Here is a 22,964-nt window from a genome sequence, read left to right as displayed (position 1 = left end):
GCGTGCGGCAGAACAGGGCAACATGGCCCACCATCGTCTACTGCTTGACCACGAGGTCCGGCTTTGCTGGGAGGCGCGGCCTCGGACACTGTTGCATGTTGCCGCCTCGAAACTCGATCTGGATCTCGTCAATATCCTCCTCAGGGGGGAGTAAACGTGAACGCGGCGGATACTACCGGCCGCACTCCATTGCATATAGCAGCGGAAAGGGGCCGCCTTGAAATCGTCCAGAGGCTCGTCCGGTACTTGGAGGTTGTCTACACAAAAAACCGGGACGGCGACACGGCTTTGCATGTGGCTGTGAGACGCGGCCATGTCGAGATGGTAAAGTTGTGGGTTAACTCCAACATCGACTTAATTCACGTCGAAAACAACTCGGGCCAACCTGCACTGGATCTTTCCCGGGAACACTGGTCTGATCAAATGGCGGCCATCCTGGAGGAAGCTCTAAAAATCGTAATCGAAGGCCAGACCATCGAAGAAGACTAGCAGAAATTTTTCATTTGCCGCAAGAGATTAGCCTTTTATATACTTACCGCCTGTCTCGAGGTTAATAAATTATATATCCTTTTTAAGTAGTGTCTTAGGCTGGGGTTTGCCCTTCCTGGCCACCAAATGTTCGGCACGAATGGGGTAATCAAATATTCTTCAACTTACTGATGAAACGGAAAGTGCGCTTCAAAGGCTGGACAGCTCCTCTGACATTGATGACACAATATATCTTCTCCGTCGCCGAACGCCGACACCCTGAGGGTTATTAAGAATGCATCCCCCAACCTGTTTAGCCGAGTAGGCCCCAAAAATACCGGGGTTGAGAAGGCCTGGCCTCCATAGTCGGCCGTGAAGATACTCAACCTCTATGGCCAACCCGGATGGTCAGAACTAGTTACCGAATGGTAATTACCGTACATCCAAATACAAGGGGTGTTGGTTCCGCCTATATATATAAAGCAGATCGAGACCCCAAAGCTTTGCAAAAGAAATATGAACCACATCCATCCTCAAGACCCAAGCATTCCTCTCGACCACCCATCATGGCTAAACGCTACGCTCTGTTTCTCGCCTCCGCGCTGTGCGTGCTCAGCCAAGGCATCGACTTCGAGGCCCTGGACGCGCTGAACGCCGAGACCAACGGCCCGCATTACAACCAGCTCGAGGGCCCCTTTGTTCCTGCCGGCGCCGTCCCAGGCTACTCGGACCTCGTCTCGCTGGGAAGCGTTGCCATCCAGGTTCCGATGTGCGGGAGCGCCGATACCTATCTGGGCGTTCGCATCTTTCCCAGCGGCCAGTTCAACGCGACACGCTGCGCCGACGCATGCTCCAGTGTGAGCGCCTGCCAATACGTCAACGGGTACAACTTGCACGCAGGGAGCGACCTGGTCGGCCAATTCTGCGCGCTCTATTCGCGAGGGTGGGATGTGTCTTACGGCTACAACGTTCGTCAGTACAGAGGCAACGTTCTTTACACTATCTCGGATAGTTACGTCCTCTCCAACCTCGGGAGATTGCCGGTACCTGTTCAATGTCCAGACGAAGAATGCAAGAGGGAGATTGTTCAGTGCTTCCAGTACGCGCCGTCGCAAGCAGGCGCCTACTGTTCCCAGTTGACCCCTTCCACAACCACCGTGGCGACCACCACGCCCACATCGTAAGTCACCTCCCACCCAAGCCATGAAGCATAAAGGAACTGACTCGGCATAATTACTCTTCAAAGCACCATGTCGGTCGCCACGACTGTCATCGTCGCTACCCAGCGAACTACCCGGACATTGACCGATACCACCACCCAAACGGTCCCATCTGCCACAACTACCGTAACCGGTTATTACTCGCGCTCCCCCCAGCAAATGAAACGAGCTACCCCGACCTCGTTTGTAGTTTCCACGCCCGCTTGCGTCGCCACCCAGAGCTATCCGCCCGACCGCATCACCTCGGCCTGCTCCTGCTTCGGTGTCCCGGCCAAAACGGTCAGTGTCACGAGTACGGCCTCGTCCACCACCGTAACGAACACAAACACCGTTCAGGCTACCACGACCATCGAAGTGGCGACGACCCATGTCACGACAACGGTGACCACCACGACCGGCGTCGCCACCGTCACCCTGCCGGCCGCCACTCCGTCCGCTCTTGATTTTGAGGCGGCCGATCAATCAGGCACCTGGTCATGGTACAACAATAACCCAGCCGGCTGGGACGGCCAGGTCGTCTCCACACAGAGCAGGTACAGCCAGCCTACCCGGGCCTTCCGAGTCATCAACTCGCAATATCTCGGCTTCGGCTACCTCAGCACAGTGCAGGCTTTCAATCTCCAGCCCGGTGCCACTTACCAATTTACCATGTTTGTCAGCACGACCGTGCTTGATGCTGGGAACACCGCCTCGAGGCTTTACGTGCAACTATCTTCATCGACCGGCAGCTGCGGTGGATCCTGGAGTCCCTTGTCGAACGGCGTTCCGGCGGGCAATGGCTGGTACCGTTTTTCTTACACCTTTGTCGCTCAGCAGCAGACAGACACCAAGTGTAAGATCAGCATAAACTATACGCGAAATCAGGTGACGGCCACGCACTATGTGGATGATTTCTCCATCTCGAAGGTTAATTGAAAGAGGTAATTAAATATTGGGACCACGAAGGCATTTAATCGACTCGGGTGTCGCATTGATAAAGGGTAGTGAGAAAGATATATTTCCCTAAGTCCTGTGGTGGCAAACTTTTTGTACTTATCTGCTTGGTCGACCAGTTTCCCTATCGACACTATGCAGACAGTCTTCAAACGGAATACACGTCTCTCCTGATTTGAAACATTCTGAATGGAGGTGTCTATTGTATTCGTTCAGGGCATCCTTTCCCTTCTCTATTCCTGCTCCCTGTTCCCATTTGCGTAGTGTGGGTAGGCGTATGGTCGCTTAAAGGTGTCGGCCTCCTACATGCTTGCTCGCCTGCCGTGAGGTCAATATCATGCAGCTTTCCAAAGTGGTGCATTCCTTTCAAAGTGGTGTATCATGAATGCTTGGTGAATGAGATCCTACCTCTCAATAAGGATGTAGTAGCCTGGGGTTTGTCCTTCCTGGTCACCCAATCTGGATCATACATCAAGGGTCGAGCGTCGTACAGCCGGTTGGGGCCAAACTCCGGTAATATCCCGCCGAGCCAGAGAGTTGGCGTTTCGTGCTTCTGCTTCCCTCGCGTCTTCCTCATTGAGGGCGCATGCTTCGTAGCTGCAGAGCGGCCCTTCGGCCTGGTTGGAGCAGCAGGTTCCGTGCAGGCAGACGGCGGACGGGACCCAGTTCTCCTGATTCATCGACGCCTCCACCTGCGATGGGGACGAGCACCGCGAATACCACCAGCCGACTCCGCCGAAGGTTGGGGCCGCCATGCTGACCGCGGCGTGGCAGGTGAGCAGGACGAGAGTAAAGAGAGTGAACCACATGGTTGCTGGGCCGAGTTCGATTGGCGCTGGTTTGAGTTTGGCGGCCGATGAGGATTTCCAAAGTGGTGGACGCTGCTAGCTAAACCTAGGCGCACATGTCGTTGGGGGAGAGCGCAAGTCTTAGTGTATGTGAATGTATCAGGCGGGGGAGAATTGCACAAATTCGACGTAGGCACAGTGCTTTCTCAAGTTGTTCCTTCCGCCGCTGCAAGTAGCCTTCTCATTCCCTTTTTGCTGGCGTTTCACCTGTCAGCCTGTGGCACTGCTTAGCCCCCCTTCTGTGCGACGAGCCGGCCGCGTAAGTCCGATGTCGAGAGGTGTGAAGAAGTAGGCGTGGGACTAAAATATGACTGGTGGCTTGATGAATTCTTCTTCTTTTTCAGCTGCGCATCGGGATGCAGACTGTAGGAGACTTGAAAGAGAAAGATTAAGGAGAAAGCACGACGGTGCATTTCGCAGCCAGGATTGGATATGGGAATGCATTTGTACTTACATTGTCACGTCGGGGAGAAGGAATGAGTGAGTAAGAGCCCAATGGATCCAATTGCCGAAGGAGAACAGCATGGCACAGCAGCTGACGTTGTATGCACGGGCGCCAAGCGCTACGAATAACCTCAACGATCCCGATTAGACTAGGTTTATTAGTGTTCGGACGGCGTACTTGTGCCATTGCGTCATCGCCCATCAGCCTTAAACATCGCCAAAAATCCCAAGCAGCCCCAATCACCAGGATGGGCCCCTGTAGAATCCCATCATATTCATCTAGCTCATCAATTGCTTCTTTTCACTACGACCAGGCCGCATAACACAAGATGAGAGCCTGCGGGTTTTTGTTGGGGAAACCCTTTGTATCACCCACGTGCTTCATTTCATGTACCTACATACTTACTGTAGTTGTTCCCTCGGGTGGCAGGCGAAGTCCCATAATCCCATCAGTCGTATGCGCCAATTCGAGAATTAGATCCCGAGAGTTCACACCGGCTTTCGCAGTGCTCCTTCTTTCGCATCTAACTAACGAATCACTCGCCGTTTCTGTTAGGTATTAGCTCTCAACGTCGAGTTGTCGTGATGCGGATCTATCCATCCAGGGGCAGGACAGCGCTTCCCAGCAGCCAAGCGCCAAGTGCCAAAGTCGGGATATCTTGAATGTCCCACGAGCTAACCTTACATGTTGTTCCTACAGCATGCATGTACACACCCGGCAGCGCAGGTATGCAGATGTTGATAACCTCTCCTGCAGTGCAGGTCGCATTATGCAAGATCCCAATTAACTTCAACTACATATATCCATTTGAACCGTCATGTCCTTCCCCGTGAAACTTTCCGCACTCGGCCTCGTCGCCACTCATGTGTTCTGGGTACTTACTGGCCACCTGATCCTTGAGTGGGTATTGCCCCTTTCTACCCGAGCGAGATGATTCCCTGCATTTCCGGCAACCTTTTGAAGAATGGCGTGATGTACAAAGTCATTCCATGGGAGATTGAACACATATCTCACCGTACACAACGAGGATATCTAAATTCTGTGCACGTCGCGCCAGGATATCCTAGTACTTGAGCCGGACGGGGAATTCAAGAAGAGTAATAGCAGTGTCCCGATGAAGTTGTAGCATTTGTTCCTAGCGGCGATCAAGAATTTCATATTCTTCAATCGTGTAGTAGTAGCATGCACTCCAGTGAAAGCTAACATCCATCCTGCGGACAAGTTCTCTTTATTTCAGTCTTTGACAGAAATGAACCACATCCTCCAAGGAAGCCGTGGAATGAGCTAATCTAACTCGTGACACACTTGTGATGCTCATGAGGCCCTTTTCCAAAATTGAACCTCGGGTCCTTGCCGATGTGAAATAAAGGGGCTACCGGCGTAGGCGGCCGAGTCGCATAATATGACCCTATTAGGCGACATGCGGATCCTGGGGATGAAGATCCGGAACTGCTGCTACAGCCATATGTGTCGTTTCCCGCTCCTGGCTTGCAGTCAGAGAAGGGATGGCGCTGGTGCGGGCCCAGAACAATACAGGGACATGGATGAGGGGGTGAAGCTAGATATTCCAGATACTTTGCCTGGCAATCTGAAAGTAAGTATATGTCCGATAATTTCTATAATACACCAGACATGGCCAACTGTCATAGGTAAAACGAAGTAGGAGAAGGAGACACAGCGAGACTCCCGCCGGTAACAATACTGGAGATATGGTTCCTGTTGAAACACATACAAAATGGTGCCCAGTTGATGAGATGGTATTTGCCTTTGATGTGTACATAACGGCTAAACATATTTAATCTGGTTTGAGATATGATTATGCCTAGTTTGCGAGACATATTATTAAGCTTGACGTTCAGGATACCGCCCAATTAGTAGTATATCTTTATATGAACTCTTGCAGGTGATTGTGAGAGTGTATCTGAGGTCGGTGCTTGACTACCCCTTAACCCCTAAGGCACACAAAATCAAGTCTCCAGGTTTGCTCCACTCCAGAAGGCATATACCCTATTTTTGATACAGAGTACTTTCTGACCTAGATATGATAAATTTCCTTGCTCGTACTGAACTGAACAACTAGATAAGACGGGCTCCTTACTAACTCACGTCTTGACCTCACTCTTACTGATTAGCACTCACAAGTAACTTCGTACATGCACCCAACGTGAAAGCGCATATAAGGCCCCTGTGTTAGTGTACTGAAATGTAATTCCCGTTTGTACTCACCATCACCTCAGATGGAAAACCACATCATTCTCGCCACTCGCCACATGTCTCTGCACCGCCTCGCCGTCCATGAGCCCATGTACGTAACATACCTCGATAAACTCGTACCCATCCACCCCCATGTCCCCCTCCCCGCGGCCGCAAGATGACCGGCCACCGGCACCCATACAGCACCGCCACGACATCACCGCCGTCCGCCACCATGTCCCGCGGCCCCAGCCCGATGTTCCCGGCCTCGGTCCGGAAAATCCGCCGGCCCTGCGTTGCCGACGTGACGGCGTCGTCGTAATCCACCAGCGCCGACCACTCCTCCTCCTCGGCAAAAGCCGCCTTTTCGAAGGTGGTATAGAGATTCTCCTTAGTCCCCCGGCGGCTCGTGTTGTTGTTGTTGTCGACGATGTCGCGGGACGGCCGCGCTTTGTGCTTGACGATGAAGTCGGCCCAGGCCAGGATGCTTGTTCTCGCGTACTCGGCCGTAGGGCGTTCCGGCGCCGCCGTCGCTTCGGCGATGACAGCGAAGCCAATAGTCTCGGCGTCTGCACGGAGTCTGTCTAGGTGTATGGGAGAGTCGGCCGATTCCAGGAGGTCCGCGAATTGCTCGGGGCTGCCGTCGATAACACAGGACGTAACATCCTTGACCTTGCCGGCTATCACGCCCGTCAGGACCAGTACCTCGGGATCATCGTTCAGAGTAGCCGCCGTGACGGCAGTTTCGCGTTTGCCGACGGCGTTGTCGGCCGAGTACAGGGTGTGCCTCATGTCGCTGGCGAGCGCGCACTTGTTGGAGTTGCTGCTGTTGCTTCTCAGGTGCCAGGGCTCGGCCCAGGAAGGGACGCCCGTTCGCTCGTACGCGGTCTCGGGCTGGTGCCGTAGGCGCCGGAGGAAGTCTAGGTTCGGGCTCTGTTCGATGATGTAGCGGTTCGTGTCGCGCATGACCGCGGCTACGGACTTGGTGTAGTCCGACGTCAGAAGCGCGGGCATTAGGGGGCCCTCAAGCCCGGAAATGCTCTGGTAGAGACCGAGGACGCCGTAGACGTAGTCCCGCGGGTCTGTGGCGTAAAACGTTGAAAGCTTGTCCAGGATGGTGTCTAGGGCCTTGTTATCATCTGTCTTGTGGCCCAAGTCGTACATGGTTTGGCAGTTCAGCAGCCCGACGTATTGGTCGAGCGGGCTGAGGTCCAGGGTAGAGGACGCGTGCGTCAGCCACGTCGCGCTGAGCAGGAGTTTGTCGAAGTCTATTTCGTAAGTACCGATATGGACCAGGCTTTTGGGGGCCAGGAGAGCTTCCTGTATAACCTATACACCGCCCATTTCACATCAGTTTCGAGAGGCCTAAATATAAATACTTCTTGGAAACTAGTAGCTGTGCTTTACTTACCCAAACACGCTCAAACCAGGGACTTGAGAAGAATGTGATCAGATGATGCTTGAGAAGGGGCGCCTCAATCTCACTGCTTAGCAGCGTCTTGGATGTAATTTCATCAAAGTCGTCGCTGAAGTCGTCCGTCTCGCGCTTTGCGTAGCAGTATACGGTCTCGAGCACCGACACGCAGTAGCTCGTCGCCTCCTCCTCCTCCTCACCCTCGCCGAGCCAGATCAGATTCCGCGCCGTCTTGGAGTATATCTCGTGCATGAGAGCGACCTGGCGCCCGCGCTCGTCGACGTCGTCCTGGTTGATGCAGACGGCGTCGATCCAGAGCGCGCGGTCCTCGCGGGGCTTCCGCATGCGCCGCAAAACCCTCTGGGCGCTGCGCGGCACCACCATCTCCAGCCCGTCCACGAAGATGGTCCCCGTCTGCGCCGAGTCGTCCCAGCAGTACGAGATAGTCTCGTAGGGGAGTCGATCTCCTCCATCCTTCAGGGAGGCGTGCACGAGCTGGCACTTGACCGGCTCGTCGCCTTCGCCTGCTTGCACTAGGAGAAGGCGGAGCTCGACGTCTTCGGTATTGAGCGGCCGATAGAAGTCGGCATTGTTCCTTTCGTCTTCCATTGCCTCTCAGCTTCTGCTCGTTCCTTTCCCAGTAATGCCAACTGATACCGACTTTATGTTGGGTCTTCGCAGGTCTCACGGGTAGTCTCACCCACAAGTTATGGGCGAAACAGAAGAGAAAGGAGCAAGTGTATGGCAGAACAGAAGTAGCATTCAGCTGATGTGCAGTTGCTGGGTGGCACAATCGCCTCTATCGACCCATCCATGCGTATGCCAAGCATTTCGTGGCTGGGTTCACGATTGGTGGGTACTTCCGCTAGGCTGGCCCTAAAAGGGGGTAGCTGAAGACAATGTGAGGCAATCAGCCCACATTATGCGAACCACTGACTACGAGTAGACTTGGATCCGTTTTTGATGAGTTTAATTATCTCTTTTTCGACGACCCGGTGAACAAGTTGCATAAGGCGGAGTATTCTAAGCCAAGAGTAACTGGCGCCGGCTTCTTGGTAGTATGTATGATGAGATCCTTTCAAGTGAAAGTTCCGAATTGATTCATTTCTAGGTGCCCCCTAACGCTTCCACAGCCTCATGAAGTTCCGTACGCAAATAGTCCATGTTGGCTGTTACATCAAGCAAATTCTCCCAGTCTATCCTCCCAACAGCCACGATTACACACCCCTTTTTCTTTTTTACCAGACGACCGGATCCGGCAGCCTCCGCGGCGAGTCCGCATCCGGCCGCCGGGACGGCAGGATCAGGTGCTCGAACGTAGCGCTCCACTCGACGCGAGGCGTGAGTTTCTCGAGCCCCCAGAGCTCCGAAAGGAAGTTGATGATGCTGGTATGCGTATACTCGCCGCCGTTGTTGGCGCCCTTGTTCTCAACCTCGCCCTTGGCGACCCACGGCGAAATGAGAATAGTCGGCACGCGCGGCCCCAGCCGGTCGAACCCGAACGTGATGTTCTTGCCGTCGGCCGCCTTCTCCGTGTACTGCAGCCCGTCGCCGCCGTCGGGCACGCCGACGGGCGGCGGCACGTGGTCGCCGAAGCCGCCGTGCTCGTCGAAGGTTAGGACGAACAGCGTGTCGTCCCACTGCGGCGAGTTGCGTACGGCCTCGTAGATGCCCTTGATGAAGGTCTCGCCCAGGTTGATGGGCGACGGCGGGTGGTACGACTGGTAGGAGCAGCACTCCGGGTTGATGTAGGTGAACTGGGGCAGCGTGCCGGCCGCGGCGTCGGCGTAGAACTGCTGCAGCGGCTTCACGTTGGTCACGTTGGCGCCGCTGCGGGCCGTCCACTCGTAGAAGTCGGCGTCGGGCAGGAAGCCCTTGCTGTGGAAAGTGTCAGTATTAGGTATCAGTGAGCTGGACGTCTCCCCTCAATTGCACATAGAAATGCGCTCAGGAAGAAGGCTTTCGCTACTTACCCAGGACCTGTGGTGCTGTTCTGGTAGTTGATCCACGAGATGCCCTTCTCTGACAGCTGCTCAAAGATGCTCTTCTGCGGAAGGCCGTACTCGCCAAAGGCGTCGTCATTGCTGCCGTGGCCGTGGCTGGTGCCGGACGTGATGTACGCACGGTTGGGGTTGGTCGGCCCCGGCACGGCGCAGAACCAGCGGTCAAACAGCACGAAGTTCTCGGCGATGGCGTTGAAGACCGGTATGTGCTCCGGGGTGTAATAGTTGATAGCTTCGGCAGCCCGACCCTTGTCCTCGGTCTTGTAGGCCACTGCTTGCTCGGTCACGAAGCTGAAGGGGGGTTTCGTCAGTTAACATGGAAAGCTCCTCCCGTCGTTCTTCTTTGACGACGGCCCTCCTATTAAATAGATGCCATGTAACTTACCCTCTCATATTCTCGTATTTCCAAGCGGGTGCGCCGCTGACGAGCTGCTCATCCGGATGCCAGGTGCTGAACACTGTGCTGCGTGAGCTAAGACATTTTCATCGAAGACCGATATTACTTACACTGCATGTTAACCCCGCTGATGCTGTGGTTCGGGTCATCCTTGGCGACGTCAGCAGCCAGGGCTTCGGCGCAGACGTCAGCATGCTGATTGGGGTCCGACGCATTCCTGAAAGTGTCAATCAGCTCTAGTTCAGGTAAAGTACGAGGCGTATTCATGAGACATACATCGAGTTGCAGTAGTTATGATGCAGGAGACCGTCAATCTTGGGGTTGTAGGTCAAGCCACCGCAGAAGGTGTCGAACGAGCGGTTCTCCTCGACCAGGACGACGACGTTCTTGATCTTGGACTTCCAAGCATCGTTGAGCTGATGCAGTTCGACACCAGGCGCCGCGGCAGCGAAGCCAGCGGCGGCCGTGATGGCAGCGAGCGAGCGGGTAAGCATCGTGTCTCGGGCTCACTCAGCAGTGTCTGTGGCGGGCTGGGGAAGAAGAGCCAAGAGCAAGTTAGTTGGGAGAAATGAGGATTTTAAACAAAGCATCTAGTCGCGAGCTGGAGCCTGGTGATCAGCGTCGCATTTTTCCAGACAGCGATTGATTTGGACAAGTGCTTATGCAGACTGTAGAGCACGTGGTGTTGGGAATCGGCCTCGTATGGGATCGTTACACTACTGGGGGTATGCCTGGCGAGAAGAGAGCCTTGTGGAAAAGGCCGCCGCCCGTTGCATGCGGGTATAAGGAGCGAATCTCTCAACAAGGGGTGCGCACCGTTTCGCTCCGCGACCGATTTTCCACGTGGATGCGGCAATCGGTGCCCAGACGAGCATTGGCACGATGGAACCGATTCACCACTCTACACATGCCGAGGAGCTCGTGTCTCAATGGTCGAGGTGCTCATGCAGAGCTGTCATGTCCTGGTTCGCTAGCTGGTACGCTAGCCGTTGGAGGCAGGCTGGACAGAAATCTGCCTGTCATCCGTAGACCCCCCACTGCGCTGCATGTGTAGTTGCAATCGGACACCTAGCTGACCCAGTAATGTCGAGCTGGACCCCCTGCTTACAGCATCTCGTTGCAGCCAAGCTTTGCCAATAACGGCAGGTCAGCAGAAGCTGGCTATCCGTGCAGAAATCCGTGAGCCGCACAATTTGTCGACGCTCGCCCGCCCTGTGGATCTTGTGGACTCGGTAGAGCCAGTGGACGTCAACATCACACCCACGTGCCAAGCCGGGAACTAACCAGCAAGGAGCAGCATTTGTGGAACATAGCAAGACAGATCGGACTGTCAAAAATGAACTCGGAATTGAACTGTGATAATATCCCATGCTAATTCAACCGCAATCTCCCAAGGTTCATCGCACCGTCCTCGATATGTAATGAAATGTCAACTCAATCGCAAAACGGACAGTTGGTGACCCGCCAAATCTGGTGTCACAACCGAAGATATATTCATGTAAAAGTCAACGCAACAAACCCCCTCGTCTCGTAACTCATCAGTCGCTCACTCCACCCCCCTCTCCGCTCTCCTCCGAACCGTTGATAGAAGCAGCATCACCGTTGACTCCAGCCGGAGCATCCATGATCCCGTTGGCATCACCACTCATTTCTTTAGCGATCTTGGCGGCGACGTTGACCATTTCGAAGATGCCTCGAACGGCACAATCGACCTTGTGGTTCTGCATGTTGAACTCGCCCTCGGCCTTTCCGAGTCCACCCACGGCTCTGTCAAACGTCTTCATACGGTTGGTCATGTCCTCAAGACGGTCTTCCTGTGCTCGAATGGTAGATTTGGCGACGGCAAGGTCGTCGCTCAGACCTCTGACAATCTTCTCGAGGTTGGCAATCTGCTTGGCCGTGTTGGCGCTGTTGGGGGCCTCGTGGGCAAGCTCGGCCTGCATATTGCTGCCGTAGGGCGAGGCCTCCTGCTCATTAGGGTATTGGTAGTACCCGAGACCAGAGGGGTGAATCAGTCGTGGGGGCGGTAGGCCCATGGGATGCTGTGGAAAGGGAGCTTCAGTGGCAGCTCGACCCTCGACGCTGGACATGACGAAAGGCATGGCGGAACCCGGGGTTGCGTAGCGGTTGGCGCTCGCCTGCATGGGTGCAACTGGCTGCATTGGGCCCGGGGAGAGTGGACGCCGTTGTGGAGGGCTGGATCGAAAGGGCTGGGTCCGTTGCTGTGCATACGATGCATGAATCGACTGATCTTGGTATCAGCATCGAGGCCCTTCTCACGTCTGCCACTCCAACAGTAAGGTTCAGTCATCCCAAGGCAAAGGAGACGTTAGACATGTACGAACCGACGATCCATCACTTCCTTCTCAACGTTTTCAAGAATGGTTTTCCGGTCGTCTTCCGAGGACATCTTGTACCTGTCAGTATCCACGCGTTGCTTCCAGGCACGAGTGACGGCCTTGGAGTCCGAGGCTTTGGCTTGCTCGACCTCCTTGGAGTAAGGACTCAGGCGAGCCTTGCGTCTGCGGGCTCGGATGGTGTTGGGGTTGGTGGAATACTCCTCCGGAAGCTTTTGTCGTCGGTTGGACCACATTGTCTCGAGGTGCGGTTTGGGAGGAGAGAGTAGTTGGGGGGATGAAGAAACATGTGGGAGCATTGTTGCTGGGCGTATTGGGATAAATGGATGAAGAAGTGACGGCAGGTAGTAATCAGTTGGAAGGAACTGTGTTGACGACTGGGTTGGTAATTGGGGACTTTGGAGTAACAACGACGTACCAAGTGTTGATCCAGTAGTAGTAGAAGGAAGGCACGATCAAACCCAGAGTAGGCACCGGTTAGGCGAGTAACAACCAACTGAATAACAAAACTACCCACGAGCATCCCAAAGGAAGGGTATTAGCAGGAATTGACGTTGATGGAACTTGGAAATGGGTGGAATGCGTGCATCAATGATCTTGAAGACGCAGTGCTGGTGCTTCAGAAGGTAGCAGCATGGTAGCCTTCACTGTAGCCATGAGATGAAGGAGCAGGTTAGGAGTCCGCCAACCACTGCCCACTTGTATGCTGAACATTAGGTACCTAGTGTGGAGAGAGACACGTTCTTACCTGTTGAAGGATTACCTGAAGATAGTTAATAATCCGTCACATCCAGTGCACACCGTTGGAGTGAAAGTATTTGCCGGTGAGTGGAAGTAGGGTTTCTCGTCGGTATTAGAAAACATCCATCAAGAAAGTGCAGGACAAGGTGTTAAGTTGAAGTGTGCAACCAATTTGATAACTAAGTACTTGAGGATGAGAACGGAGCGTCTAGAAATTGCTGATCCCATATGGAGAGTTGTATTGGATGGTGACATCCGGAGTTTGCGGTGGATAAGTAGGCCTGTTGGAATTCAAGGAGTCATTGAAGTGCAACGCTTCAAGCACGATGTCTAGGTAGGAAGAGGCAAGTATAACAATACTGCATTTCCTCTAAGTTTCATACTTGACATAATTCTTAAGAACTGTATTACTTCCAGCCATGGCGCTCGCATTAGATGCTATGTACGTCCTTGGAAGCGGCACACAAAACTGGGACAACCAGAGCCCGAAAGGGGAGAGCCCAATCAAAGCAAGGACCTAAGCAGACCTCGATAAGTTGCCATGAGCTAACCAACCAAGCGCCTATATAAAGAAGACTTTAGAAGACAGCAATCTATGCATAACACTGACGATCCATGAAGGGAGAACGGCTATGGTGCATTCTTTCAACATGGTCTCTTGCTCAGGTGTCTACCTATTCAACGCCGTGCCCATTGGATATCGTTATATCGCCCTACTGAGACGACGCCAAATTGGTACCACTCCTAATAGTGATCAATAATTCCTCAGAGGGAAGTTATAGAGGCTGAGCTGTGATTAGCCAAATATATTCATCTCGTAAATGATGCTGCTACCGACGTTTCGTTCCCAGCACTTGGCGGAAATATAACACAAGGAGCTCTTTCAATCTCATTTTGGAAGTATATAATCGTCCGGGCAGTTAAGTCACTTGAGAGACTTGACTCTGTTTTATTTCTGACCAACTTTTACCTAACCCCCGCATACGAACATCATCAGTCTTGATCTAGATGACAATATATGGCGACCAGGTGTTATATTAATCACGTAGACACAGCCCGGCACCTATGTAATAGTTTCCAATCATGGTTGTGCCAGTCAACCTTGCATGACAGGGCCTTGTGTGAGGCTGGCCAGCTTCAAGTTGGTGCAGGAGATGACTGAACAAAGGTTCAGGAGCCAGGAGTCAGAAGCTCAACGACCACCCCAGCATAATACACAAAGTCGGATCATTTTAAAGAAATCACGAGTGGAAAAGTAGTAGTGAGGGTTGATTATGTTTTCATGTTTTTGGCTGGCACACATGTGCGCTAATTGCTGTTGTGCAGGTGCGCAGAATCGCTGATGGCACCTCAAATGCTAGATACCTAATTCGCTGTAAGGTGATGCTCTAACCATGATGCAACTGGTTACACGTGAAGCCAGGGGCCAAATTGCCGACGAGTATCCCGCTTCCATCCTGAACTTGCACGGGCGAAGTTCTGTAGGACCCTCATTTGTCACTGCTGTTGTTGGTCTTTTTCTTGGACCCAGCCGCCACTACTGCCCAGGTGAGCCCAGCCTTGTTCTGGTTTTCTTTCCGAATCACCTTCTTGATGTGTTTCTGTTCAGCCTTCTGATTTTCCTTCTGGTTCTCCTTGCGGTTCTCCATCCGGTTCTCCTTCTGGTTCTCCTTCCGACCATCCATGTGTCCGCGCTTTTGGCTGATCGGTGAAGGCATCGAAGCTGTATGTTCTTCGTGGGGAACAGGTCGAATATCAATTGCTAAACTTTTTAACATATCACCGACAAGGACGCGATCACACTTCTGGAAGTCTGTGGGCGTCGTATAGTTGTGAAGCGAAGTACGGCCATCCTATTCGGCAGTCTTCGCAACATCAGGGGCGCCATTCTGTCTCCAGAGACCGTAGGGGCCCTCGCAATTCTTCCACAACTTGATGGTGCCATCTTCGGAGCCCGTGGCATAAAGTTTGTTATCGGGCGCATAAGCAATCGACCAAACAGGACCATGGTGGCCTTTGTGGATATCTAGAGAACAGTTAGCACGGGCCTTCCGGATCAAGACGTCTTGGGACTCACCAAACTCGCTACCGTCTTCCCATCGATACACTCGAGCCCAGGTAGCGGGGATGTCTTCTCCAACGATGAACTTTCGGTCCTTGGTGTCTATGGCGACACTAGCAACGGTGTAGTCCATATTCTGCCGCTTGAGCTCATCCATCGCACGATGTCCACCCCAGAAGTAGACCGATTTGCCAGCGGCAACCGCCAATACCGGGAGACCACCGCCAATATCAGACTCCTCACGCATCTCAGGCGCTGGGGCGAAAAACTCGCACGAGCCGATTTCACCATCCAGAGCCTCTTGCTTGATCACGCTGCGGCTGGGCAGGTCAAACCAGCGCAAAGTGTTACCTGAAGCAGTAATCAGAATATTGGGATCCTGGGTCCAAACAATGAACTTGATGGATGCGGTGTGGATGCCGGCTCCGATTTCGAAGGCGTTGCTGGTAGAAATGGTCTTCCCACTGGAGTCGGCTCCGTTGGCCCCCTTCGGAGACTCGGTGAGGTCAAAGATGCGCAGCTTCTTCTCCATGCCACCTGTTGCGATCAAGTCCGAGTTATCGGGAGGGTATGCGATGGCGCGAACGATGTGATCGTGCTGCAGAGTCCAGAGACACTCGCCTGAGTAGGTGTCCCAGACCTTGGCGGTGAAGTCAGCGGAAGCGGTGGCGGCAACTGAGGCATCGTGACTCAGTCTCGCTTGCCAAACAGCGCCCTTGTGGCCGATGAATGTCCCGATCCAGTCACCAGTAAGACCGTCGCGCAACATCGGATTGCCATCTATTCAATCATAGTCGATCAGCCACAGGCAGTGCTAGACGGAAAAAATCAACTCGGAGCCATACCTTTGCAAGCTGAAATCATATAGTAGTTGCCCTCCTTGGTCAAAGTCGAGAAGCTGATATGCGGTACAGGTCGCGAGTGACCGTGGCAGGTCAAAGGAACACACTGTCTTGGTGTATCGGTTGCCATTGCGTGTCTTTCTGCGCGAGCAGGGGCTAGACCTATACGGGGATCTGGGTATATTGGTGTCACTCTTGTCTTGAAGGAAGCTCTGGTACAAGCGACACAGTCGTTGCGCAAATATTATTCGAGTGGTTTCGAGTCGTGATCGAGATAAGGTCGAAGTTCGAGACAATCGTCCTTTCGTCGATTGGGGTTTCGAGTAATAGCCAAGGCGAAGTCGGTGCAGTGCAATCGGTGCAGTCGATGCAGTCTCCGTTCACCACGAGGGTAGAGTCAGGGATCCTGTTCGAGTTTGCGCAGCGAATAAAGAGCTGGGATGCGAATCGCCGCGACTTCAGGGGATTGGTAGAATGTGATGTGATGTAATTTTGGGGTGGTATCTTATCGTGCAAGAGAAATAGTCGTGGTCGTCGTCAAAAAAAGAGAAGTTCGTCAAAATTGGAGCATAAACAGTCTGCTGGTTCCAAGAACACACACACAAGTTGGGGGATGAAGGCAGTTTGCGTGATGGGAATTGGAAAAAATGAAGAAAAGGGACGGACAAGTCAAGGTCCAAAAATTCCAGGCACGGGCAAGGAGTTGACGAGGCTGGACCCTGAAACAGCAGAAGTGGAAATAGTTGTCCGGAGCCTTGGTCGCTATGATCCCTATTTTGCGGTAGGATTGCCCTTTCCCATTTTCTGGTTCTAGTGCAACCATCTAATTAGGGGCAGCTGCGCTTATCTGGCAAGCTGGCTGACCGAGACTCACCGTGGATCGCGGGGCACTGGTTTGCAGCGCTTGCAGCACTTGCAGCACTCACAGGCCTCGGATGTCGCTTCACCGAGCTCACCTTGTATGCTTTTAATAGAAGAATGAACGGCTGACGGGCTCTCTAAAGACCGACCCGATGTCATCAGTCTTTTTCCCCGCCAAAATTACTAATGACCGGGGTGCCAGCTGAGCTGGACTATGAATGGACAGGGAGCTGGGATCTAATCTTGAGCATTGAGACCACCTAACATTCATGCTGTCAGTGCTGGGGGGCGATTGATTGTTCAGTGTTCGATGTGTTTCTGCTGGCGACTAGACGTCACTTCATTCCTGTACAGACGGACAATCACAGCCAACCTTTGACTATCTTCAATACATAATTCCATTCAGTAAATCCCCTCATTGCCTTACTTATGCTGATTCACCTTCCTTTCATCGCATCCGGTTTTCTCCATATCCTGGACCTCCCAAATATTTACGTCAGTTCAAAGCGGCAACAGAGTACCCCGCCAAACTGCACCAAGCTGTTGTTGAGGGAGCTGTCATCAACTTCCATCAGTCGAATATGGCCGACTTCAAGTTGTCCGCACAACTTGTTGGACATGAAAGCGATGTAGGTTTGCTCTGCCTTGTGCGCTGTTGCACCGACTTGCTTCGTTTCCCGGAACCAGGCGTCAAACGCAAATTGTCCCGCTAATACATGGATTTGTTTAGGTCCGTGACTTGGTGTTTCCCACGCCCAAACTAGTACTTTCAGCCTCAAGAGATCACACTGTCAGGGCGTGGCGACGCTCCCGCACGAATCCTCCCTCCTACGAACCCACGATCGCAAATCAGATACACGAATATGTCAACTCGGTCACATTTGTGCCCCCATCATCAGAATATCCTGAAGGGCTAGTTGTCTCTGGCGGCAAGGATCCCTGCTTAGATGTCCGGAAGCTTACCTCCACTTTGTCCGACAACGCCGAACGTCTTCTTCCAGGCCATGCGAACAATGTCTGCTCTTTAGCTGCTGCATCTAATGGCGAATATATTGTCTCGGGAAGCTGGGACCATACTGCCCGTGTCTGGAGCACCAAGAAATGGGAGACGGAAGTGACACTCGGTGGGCACGAGGGTGCGGTATGGGATGTACTGGCGCTGAGCGAAGCCATGGTCGTAACGGGATGCGCTGACAAGAACATTCGACTTTACGATCTACGGCAGGCGACAGGCGGCCAAACCGCTCCTCGTTCCACGATTTTCACGCCCGACGTCGTGCGCGGCCTGTGCCAAATCCCATCTGGTCACCCTAGCGGCGCCGACATTGCCAGCTCTCACAATGACGGCATCATCCGACTTTGGAAGCTGAGCGGTCAACAGGTGGGCGAGCTCCGTGGCCACGACAGCTTCGTATACCGTCTAGCCACTTTGCCCACTGGGGAGATTGTGAGCGCTGCTGAGGACCGAACCGTTCGAGTTTGGAGTGGATTTGATTGCATACAAACTATTACCCATCCGGCCATTTCTGTCTGGACTGTTGCGGTTTGCCCAGAGAGCGGCGATCTTGTGACTGGTACAAGTGATGGTATCGCTCGCGTATTCACGAGAAGCGCCGACCGTGTTGCCAGCGCAGAGGTGATCCAGATGTTCGAGGAGGCCGTCAAGACATCATCTATACCACAACAACAGATGGGTGACATCAACAAGGAGAAGCTCCCAGGGCCAGAGTTCCTGCAGTCGAGATCAGGCACTAAAGAGGGCCAAGTCCAAATGATCCGGGAGGCCAATGGATCAATCACTGCGCACACTTGGTCCATGGGTGCCCAAAGTTGGGTGAACGTCGGCACCGTGGTGGATTCGGCTTCCAGCTCTGGTAGGAAAGCCGAGTATCAAGGCAAGATGTACGACTTTGTGTTTGATGTAGCCATAGAGGAGGGCCAACCCTCTCTCAAACTGCCTTACAATCTTTCGGACAATCCATACGAAACGGCCACCAAGTTCATCAACGACAACGAGATTTCCCTCAACTACCTGGACCAAGTTGCGCAATTCATCACCCAGAACACCCAAGGCGCCACGATTGGGGAGTCGGGCGGCGGCGGTGGTCCGGATCCCATGGGGACCGAAGCACGGTATCGACCTGGTGAGGGTGCTGCTCCCACCATCGGCAAATACCTGCCGCAAAAAGACTACCTGTATATCACAAGCGCGAAGTATGAACGTAAGTTGACAAATTTGATGTTTACGTGAAGCTACATGCGCTAATTCTTACCAGCAATATTCAAGAAAATACTCTCCGTCAACTCCAATCTTGTTGCTGCCGGGCGGAAAGACTTTTCGCTGAATCCTTCAGCTCAGACTTCCCTTGATACACTACGCAAGTCCCTCGAATCTAACAAACCTGTTACCAATGACGATGCTATCGAACTCCTGGTTATGATGTGCACCCAGTGGGATTATGCAGACCGATTGGCGCCTCTCGACATCCTTCGCTGTACAGCAACCTCGCCTGCGGTAGCTACTTATAGCAAGCCAGGTCTAGGCAGCGCAATTGAGATAGCTGGAGCTTCTGCCCTGGACGGTGTCCCAGCTGGCAGCCAGCCGAATGAGAACTGCGCCATGATGGCTTTCCGTACGGTCACCAATCTCTTCGCTACCTCTGAAGGCCGCAAGCTTCTAGCTTCTGAAGCTCCCCGTGTGGCTGACTTGATGGAGCGTGTCTTGGGTACCAAGGGAGGCCAGGCCATTGGCCTACACAACCGCAACATGCTTCTCGCCCTCAGCACCATGGCCATGAACTATGCAGTCATGGCTTCTAAGCAAAGCGGCAGTGTGCCCAAGGATGTCCAGCTCCGATTCGTGGCTGGACTATCACAAATTCTGCGGGAACAGGTGGATGGTGAGGTCCTATTCCGGGCTGCTGTGGCGGCTGGCACGTTCGTCACCGTCGTCGGCAAGGAAGACGCCAAGGGACTGAGCAGTGCAGTGGCCATGGCGAAGGACCGCAGCTCTGACCCCAGAGTAAAGGATTCTGCAGCCGAATGCATCATCATGCTACAGTGAGCAATTGCCCGGAGATGATACTGAAATAGAAGCGAAAGTTGTTTTTCTCTCGAGATACGTACGGTAAATATTTTAACGTCGCTCATGAGATAAGGAGCTGCGTCATCGCTTCACAATCAGCTTAGTTCCCGAGGCCGAGAATATCGGACCCTTTCCCGTAAAATTCGTTTCTCGGATCCATACTGCCAGCTAGAGTTAACTACCTAGATAATGCGATGAACATGATAAAACGTTGACACCCTCAAGTACAAAACATCACCTTCACATCGCAACGTGTTCTACTTCGCAACTTCAGTTCAGTAGTAGGTAAATATGGACGGTACGTGTCCACAGATTCCGGATGGTGAGACGAACATGCCGGCGCACCCCAGTTTTGGAATGCTATAGAAACACACGTTGAAGTGTGACGGCCTATTCGCGGCCTGGGTTTGAGAGTTTTTGACAACGACGTTTCTGTACGCCGCCGCGTGCCTGGCGCATTATCATGAACGGGGAGGGCGTCCAATGGAAGAAACGAGGGCCCCGCACTTTTGCTTCTTTAGTGGCCTCCTCGACACAACCAACGGGTCTTGTAAGGAGGTGGAGGAGTGGATGTGGCTTCTGACATCTGCAGGAACGATAGTCGTCTGATGTGCATACGGGTGGTCTCGTTCTTGGGCGGCTGCTGTGACCGTCCACTGCGGCCTTCTGGGCCGACGACACACGGGGGTGGTGGTGGTGTGGATCGAAGGGATGGTCAGAAAGGAAAAGGGGGTTCGGAACCCGGATATGGGTTAAAGGAGTATATTGATTCGTCTTCTCGAAGATACAGATAATTCTACATCGTGGCCGCATCGGCCATGTTGGTTCGCGCGTTTCGGAGGTCGTCCATCCAGTGTTTTGTATCTTCACAATTGAGGCACAGAGTCTAGGGGTAAGATGTACGGTTTGAACTATCGGCTCTGCGATTTTGATTCTTGTAAACGATAGTGGTCTTGATCACTTCTCTAGGTTCTATAACCTGAGAATGGAATTGACACTCAAAATAACCACCCCAATAACCCACGGTATCGATCCGGAACGCCGCTGCAGAATGCCACAATATACATAGGTTCCTTCATCGTAAATAAAGGATTTTCGATTTGCAGTTTGTATATGATAAAAAAAAGTTGAAAAGCTCGCTCGCCGACTCAATTCGCCGTTACTCACTCTAGATGAGGAGCCAGAAAGCCCCCAGGACCAAGGGCACGTAGCCCATCCAGGCGCCTCCGCTGGACCGTATCGAGTTGACGATGGCCGCGGCGCTCGTCGTCGTCGCGTTCACGATGGCGCCGACCTCCTTGGTGGTAATGGTGTAGATGTCGCTGAAGCCGAGGTCGGTGCTGTTGAAGCAGTTGGTCTCGTTGACGTGGCCGACGCGTGGGTCGCCGGGCTCGACGAAGGTGATATCGACACACTATCAATCAGAACGAGTTAGTATTTGCAGCAGTAGGAAGAATTCCCTTCATGTTGTGGTGGCAGCAGCAGCTTACCGAGTAGAGCGCAGCCCCGTGCTGGGCCAGCTCGACGACCTGGATCGTCGCGTTGTCACCCGGGCTCATGACGGTGTTGGCGGGCAGCGGGACCTGCGGCAGGCAGACGGTGCCCGGGTAGGGCCCCTTGGACGGGCCCAGCAGGCCGAAGGGCGGCACCATGGGGAAGGACATGTTCTTGGGGCCGTTGTCCGGGCCGTCGGTGCCGAAGCCCAGGTTCACGTACAGGGTCGCCTTGTCGTGGCCCTGGAACCAGCCGGGCTGGAAGGCGATGGCGCCGCCGAGCGTCGGCCAGTAGGTGCGGTTGCGCGAGGTGCCCATGCCGCCGCCTTTGAGAGAGAGAGAAACACACAGGTTAGCTACTTGATGGTAGGAGGAGGGCTGCTGCAAGCGAGCTTGTTCATGGTATACTTACAAGGATACATCCATTGCATGCCGTACGGAAACGTGTCGTTCTCAATCAGGTTGTTGCCTCTCCATCCTGGATAGGTAAGGATGATATGCGCCGTTGCCAATGTTGACAAGACCAATGTCGTAAATACTGAGCCCAGCATTTTGTGATGTGCGTTGTCGCAATGGCGACGTTAACAATGGTTGTGGTTGTAAGTTGATCGGAATGGCTGTAAGCCCGCGCACCACCGTAGTGTTACGCAGTCGTCAGAGCTATTGCTGAAAACTCGGCAGTTATTGTTCCTCTAAGATCACCGAGAGAGGAGGAAAAGAAATCAACGCTTCGTCAGAAGAGTCAAGCCTGTGAAGCTGTTTCGCGCCGTTCTATTGGGGCTGTATATTAAAGATAGTGAACTAGGTCACCTATGACTTTTGAGTATACTGGATATGGAGGAAGAAGAAAGGTCTGACTGGAACGAGGCCGGGAGCAGAACACAGCCCATCAATAGATATTATTTGAAAAGCGAAGCGAGGCGACTTTGGCCCCGAGAGCGAGGAACCAACCAACCGGTGCTGACCTGCATGGCCAATCTAACCATGGGCAATTTTCCCGTGAGAAGCAACCTGCATCCCCAATATCGAAGGGCTGCGAGGACTGAACGGGATTGGACATGTCCCCGCCCGACAGGGTCCGAGTATGACAGGGTCAATCAAGGGCCAGCGGCATTTCGATCCTGGAGCAGCCAGTCAAAGACGGCCAGTCGACCTGCAGAGATGTGGCAGTCAACGGGTCCTTCCCTCCAGAAGCCCCTGTCGTTGGTCGGTGGAACCAATAGCAGGGCGCTTATAATAGGCCAAGCGACGCGCTGAGGTGAGGTGCTGAGCACGCTGATTCGTCCGCCCGCTGCCAGCCACTAGCCAATAGGCGTCGCGTGAGGGGCTGGACCTTCAGAGCTCGACTGCGAGCTGTGAGTGGCTCGTGGTAAAAGACGGGTTGATTGTGTGCCATTGTGCGGTGGGACGAGGCAAACATAAGCGCCGAGAAGTAACGCTTGCGAACCGTGCCACCAATCCCATCCCGCCATCTGGGGGACGGGGTCAGCGCAGGGTTGCAGCGTGCAGCATGTGTCTCCCACCACACATGAAGGTATGGGGGCTATTTTTGGCCACCTCCAAGGAGGCCATCAGTTCGCAACTCGAATCCGATGTGCAACC

The 22,964-nt window shown here is 53.4% G+C and overlaps 10 protein-coding genes across 10 annotated transcripts; 2 read left to right on the top strand and 8 right to left on the bottom strand.

Annotated features, from left to right (window-relative positions):
- Positions 1 to 37: 37 nt before the first annotated feature.
- Positions 38 to 315, bottom strand: PG994_005068 (uncharacterized protein; the record flags this gene model as incomplete). The annotated part of the gene is made up of 2 exons (XM_066856477.1): positions 38 to 136; positions 157 to 315. 2 exons carry the CDS (start codon positions 313 to 315, stop codon positions 38 to 40), a joined length of 258 nt encoding a protein of 85 aa, XP_066718644.1.
- Positions 316 to 1,034: 719 nt separating this feature from the next.
- PG994_005067 (uncharacterized protein) lies at positions 1,035 to 2,603 on the top strand (the record flags this gene model as incomplete). The annotated part of the gene is made up of 2 exons (XM_066856476.1): positions 1,035 to 1,648; positions 1,715 to 2,603. The coding sequence occupies 2 exons, from the start codon at positions 1,035 to 1,037 to the stop codon at positions 2,601 to 2,603; spliced, it is 1,503 nt and encodes a 500-aa protein (XP_066718643.1).
- A 482-nt stretch (positions 2,604 to 3,085) lies between these two features.
- Positions 3,086 to 3,430, bottom strand: PG994_005066 (uncharacterized protein; the record flags this gene model as incomplete). The annotated part of the gene is made up of 1 exon (XM_066856475.1): positions 3,086 to 3,430. One exon carries the CDS (start codon positions 3,428 to 3,430, stop codon positions 3,086 to 3,088), a length of 345 nt encoding a protein of 114 aa, XP_066718642.1.
- A 2,519-nt stretch (positions 3,431 to 5,949) lies between these two features.
- On the bottom strand, positions 5,950 to 8,130 carry PG994_005065 (uncharacterized protein; the record flags this gene model as incomplete). The annotated part of the gene is made up of 4 exons (XM_066856474.1): positions 5,950 to 5,982; positions 6,249 to 7,427; positions 7,519 to 7,605; positions 8,029 to 8,130. The coding sequence occupies 4 exons, from the start codon at positions 8,128 to 8,130 to the stop codon at positions 5,950 to 5,952; spliced, it is 1,401 nt and encodes a 466-aa protein (XP_066718641.1).
- Positions 8,131 to 8,759: 629 nt separating this feature from the next.
- On the bottom strand, positions 8,760 to 10,415 carry PG994_005064 (non-specific phospholipase C2; the record flags this gene model as incomplete). The annotated part of the gene is made up of 5 exons (XM_066856473.1): positions 8,760 to 9,399; positions 9,495 to 9,815; positions 9,910 to 9,982; positions 10,032 to 10,138; positions 10,198 to 10,415. The coding sequence occupies 5 exons, from the start codon at positions 10,413 to 10,415 to the stop codon at positions 8,760 to 8,762; spliced, it is 1,359 nt and encodes a 452-aa protein (XP_066718640.1).
- Positions 10,416 to 11,459: 1,044 nt separating this feature from the next.
- On the bottom strand, positions 11,460 to 12,514 carry PG994_005063 (uncharacterized protein; the record flags this gene model as incomplete). The annotated part of the gene is made up of 3 exons (XM_066856472.1): positions 11,460 to 12,077; positions 12,104 to 12,203; positions 12,267 to 12,514. The coding sequence occupies 3 exons, from the start codon at positions 12,512 to 12,514 to the stop codon at positions 11,460 to 11,462; spliced, it is 966 nt and encodes a 321-aa protein (XP_066718639.1).
- Positions 12,515 to 14,509: 1,995 nt separating this feature from the next.
- PG994_005062 (uncharacterized protein) lies at positions 14,510 to 14,737 on the bottom strand (the record flags this gene model as incomplete). The annotated part of the gene is made up of 1 exon (XM_066856471.1): positions 14,510 to 14,737. The coding sequence occupies one exon, from the start codon at positions 14,735 to 14,737 to the stop codon at positions 14,510 to 14,512; it is 228 nt and encodes a 75-aa protein (XP_066718638.1).
- Positions 14,738 to 14,872: 135 nt separating this feature from the next.
- On the bottom strand, positions 14,873 to 15,850 carry PG994_005061 (uncharacterized protein; the record flags this gene model as incomplete). Its single annotated transcript, XM_066856470.1, has 1 exon — positions 14,873 to 15,850. The coding sequence occupies one exon, from the start codon at positions 15,848 to 15,850 to the stop codon at positions 14,873 to 14,875; it is 978 nt and encodes a 325-aa protein (XP_066718637.1).
- A 1,515-nt stretch (positions 15,851 to 17,365) lies between these two features.
- PG994_005060 (uncharacterized protein) lies at positions 17,366 to 19,848 on the top strand (the record flags this gene model as incomplete). Its single annotated transcript, XM_066856469.1, has 3 exons — positions 17,366 to 17,413; positions 17,515 to 19,006; positions 19,061 to 19,848. 3 exons carry the CDS (start codon positions 17,366 to 17,368, stop codon positions 19,846 to 19,848), a joined length of 2,328 nt encoding a protein of 775 aa, XP_066718636.1.
- Positions 19,849 to 21,037: 1,189 nt separating this feature from the next.
- Positions 21,038 to 21,913, bottom strand: PG994_005059 (uncharacterized protein; the record flags this gene model as incomplete). Its single annotated transcript, XM_066856468.1, has 3 exons — positions 21,038 to 21,283; positions 21,360 to 21,688; positions 21,775 to 21,913. 3 exons carry the CDS (start codon positions 21,911 to 21,913, stop codon positions 21,038 to 21,040), a joined length of 714 nt encoding a protein of 237 aa, XP_066718635.1.
- Between the last annotated feature and the right edge of the window lie 1,051 nt (positions 21,914 to 22,964).

The sequence above is a fragment of the Apiospora phragmitis genome (genome assembly GCF_038363925.1).
Source record: "Apiospora phragmitis strain CBS 135458 chromosome Unknown utg000005l:1.0-4161743.0:1.0-4166827.0, whole genome shotgun sequence".
NCBI lineage: Eukaryota > Fungi > Ascomycota > Sordariomycetes > Amphisphaeriales > Apiosporaceae > Apiospora > Apiospora phragmitis.
This window is presented reverse-complemented; position numbering and strand designations above follow the sequence as displayed.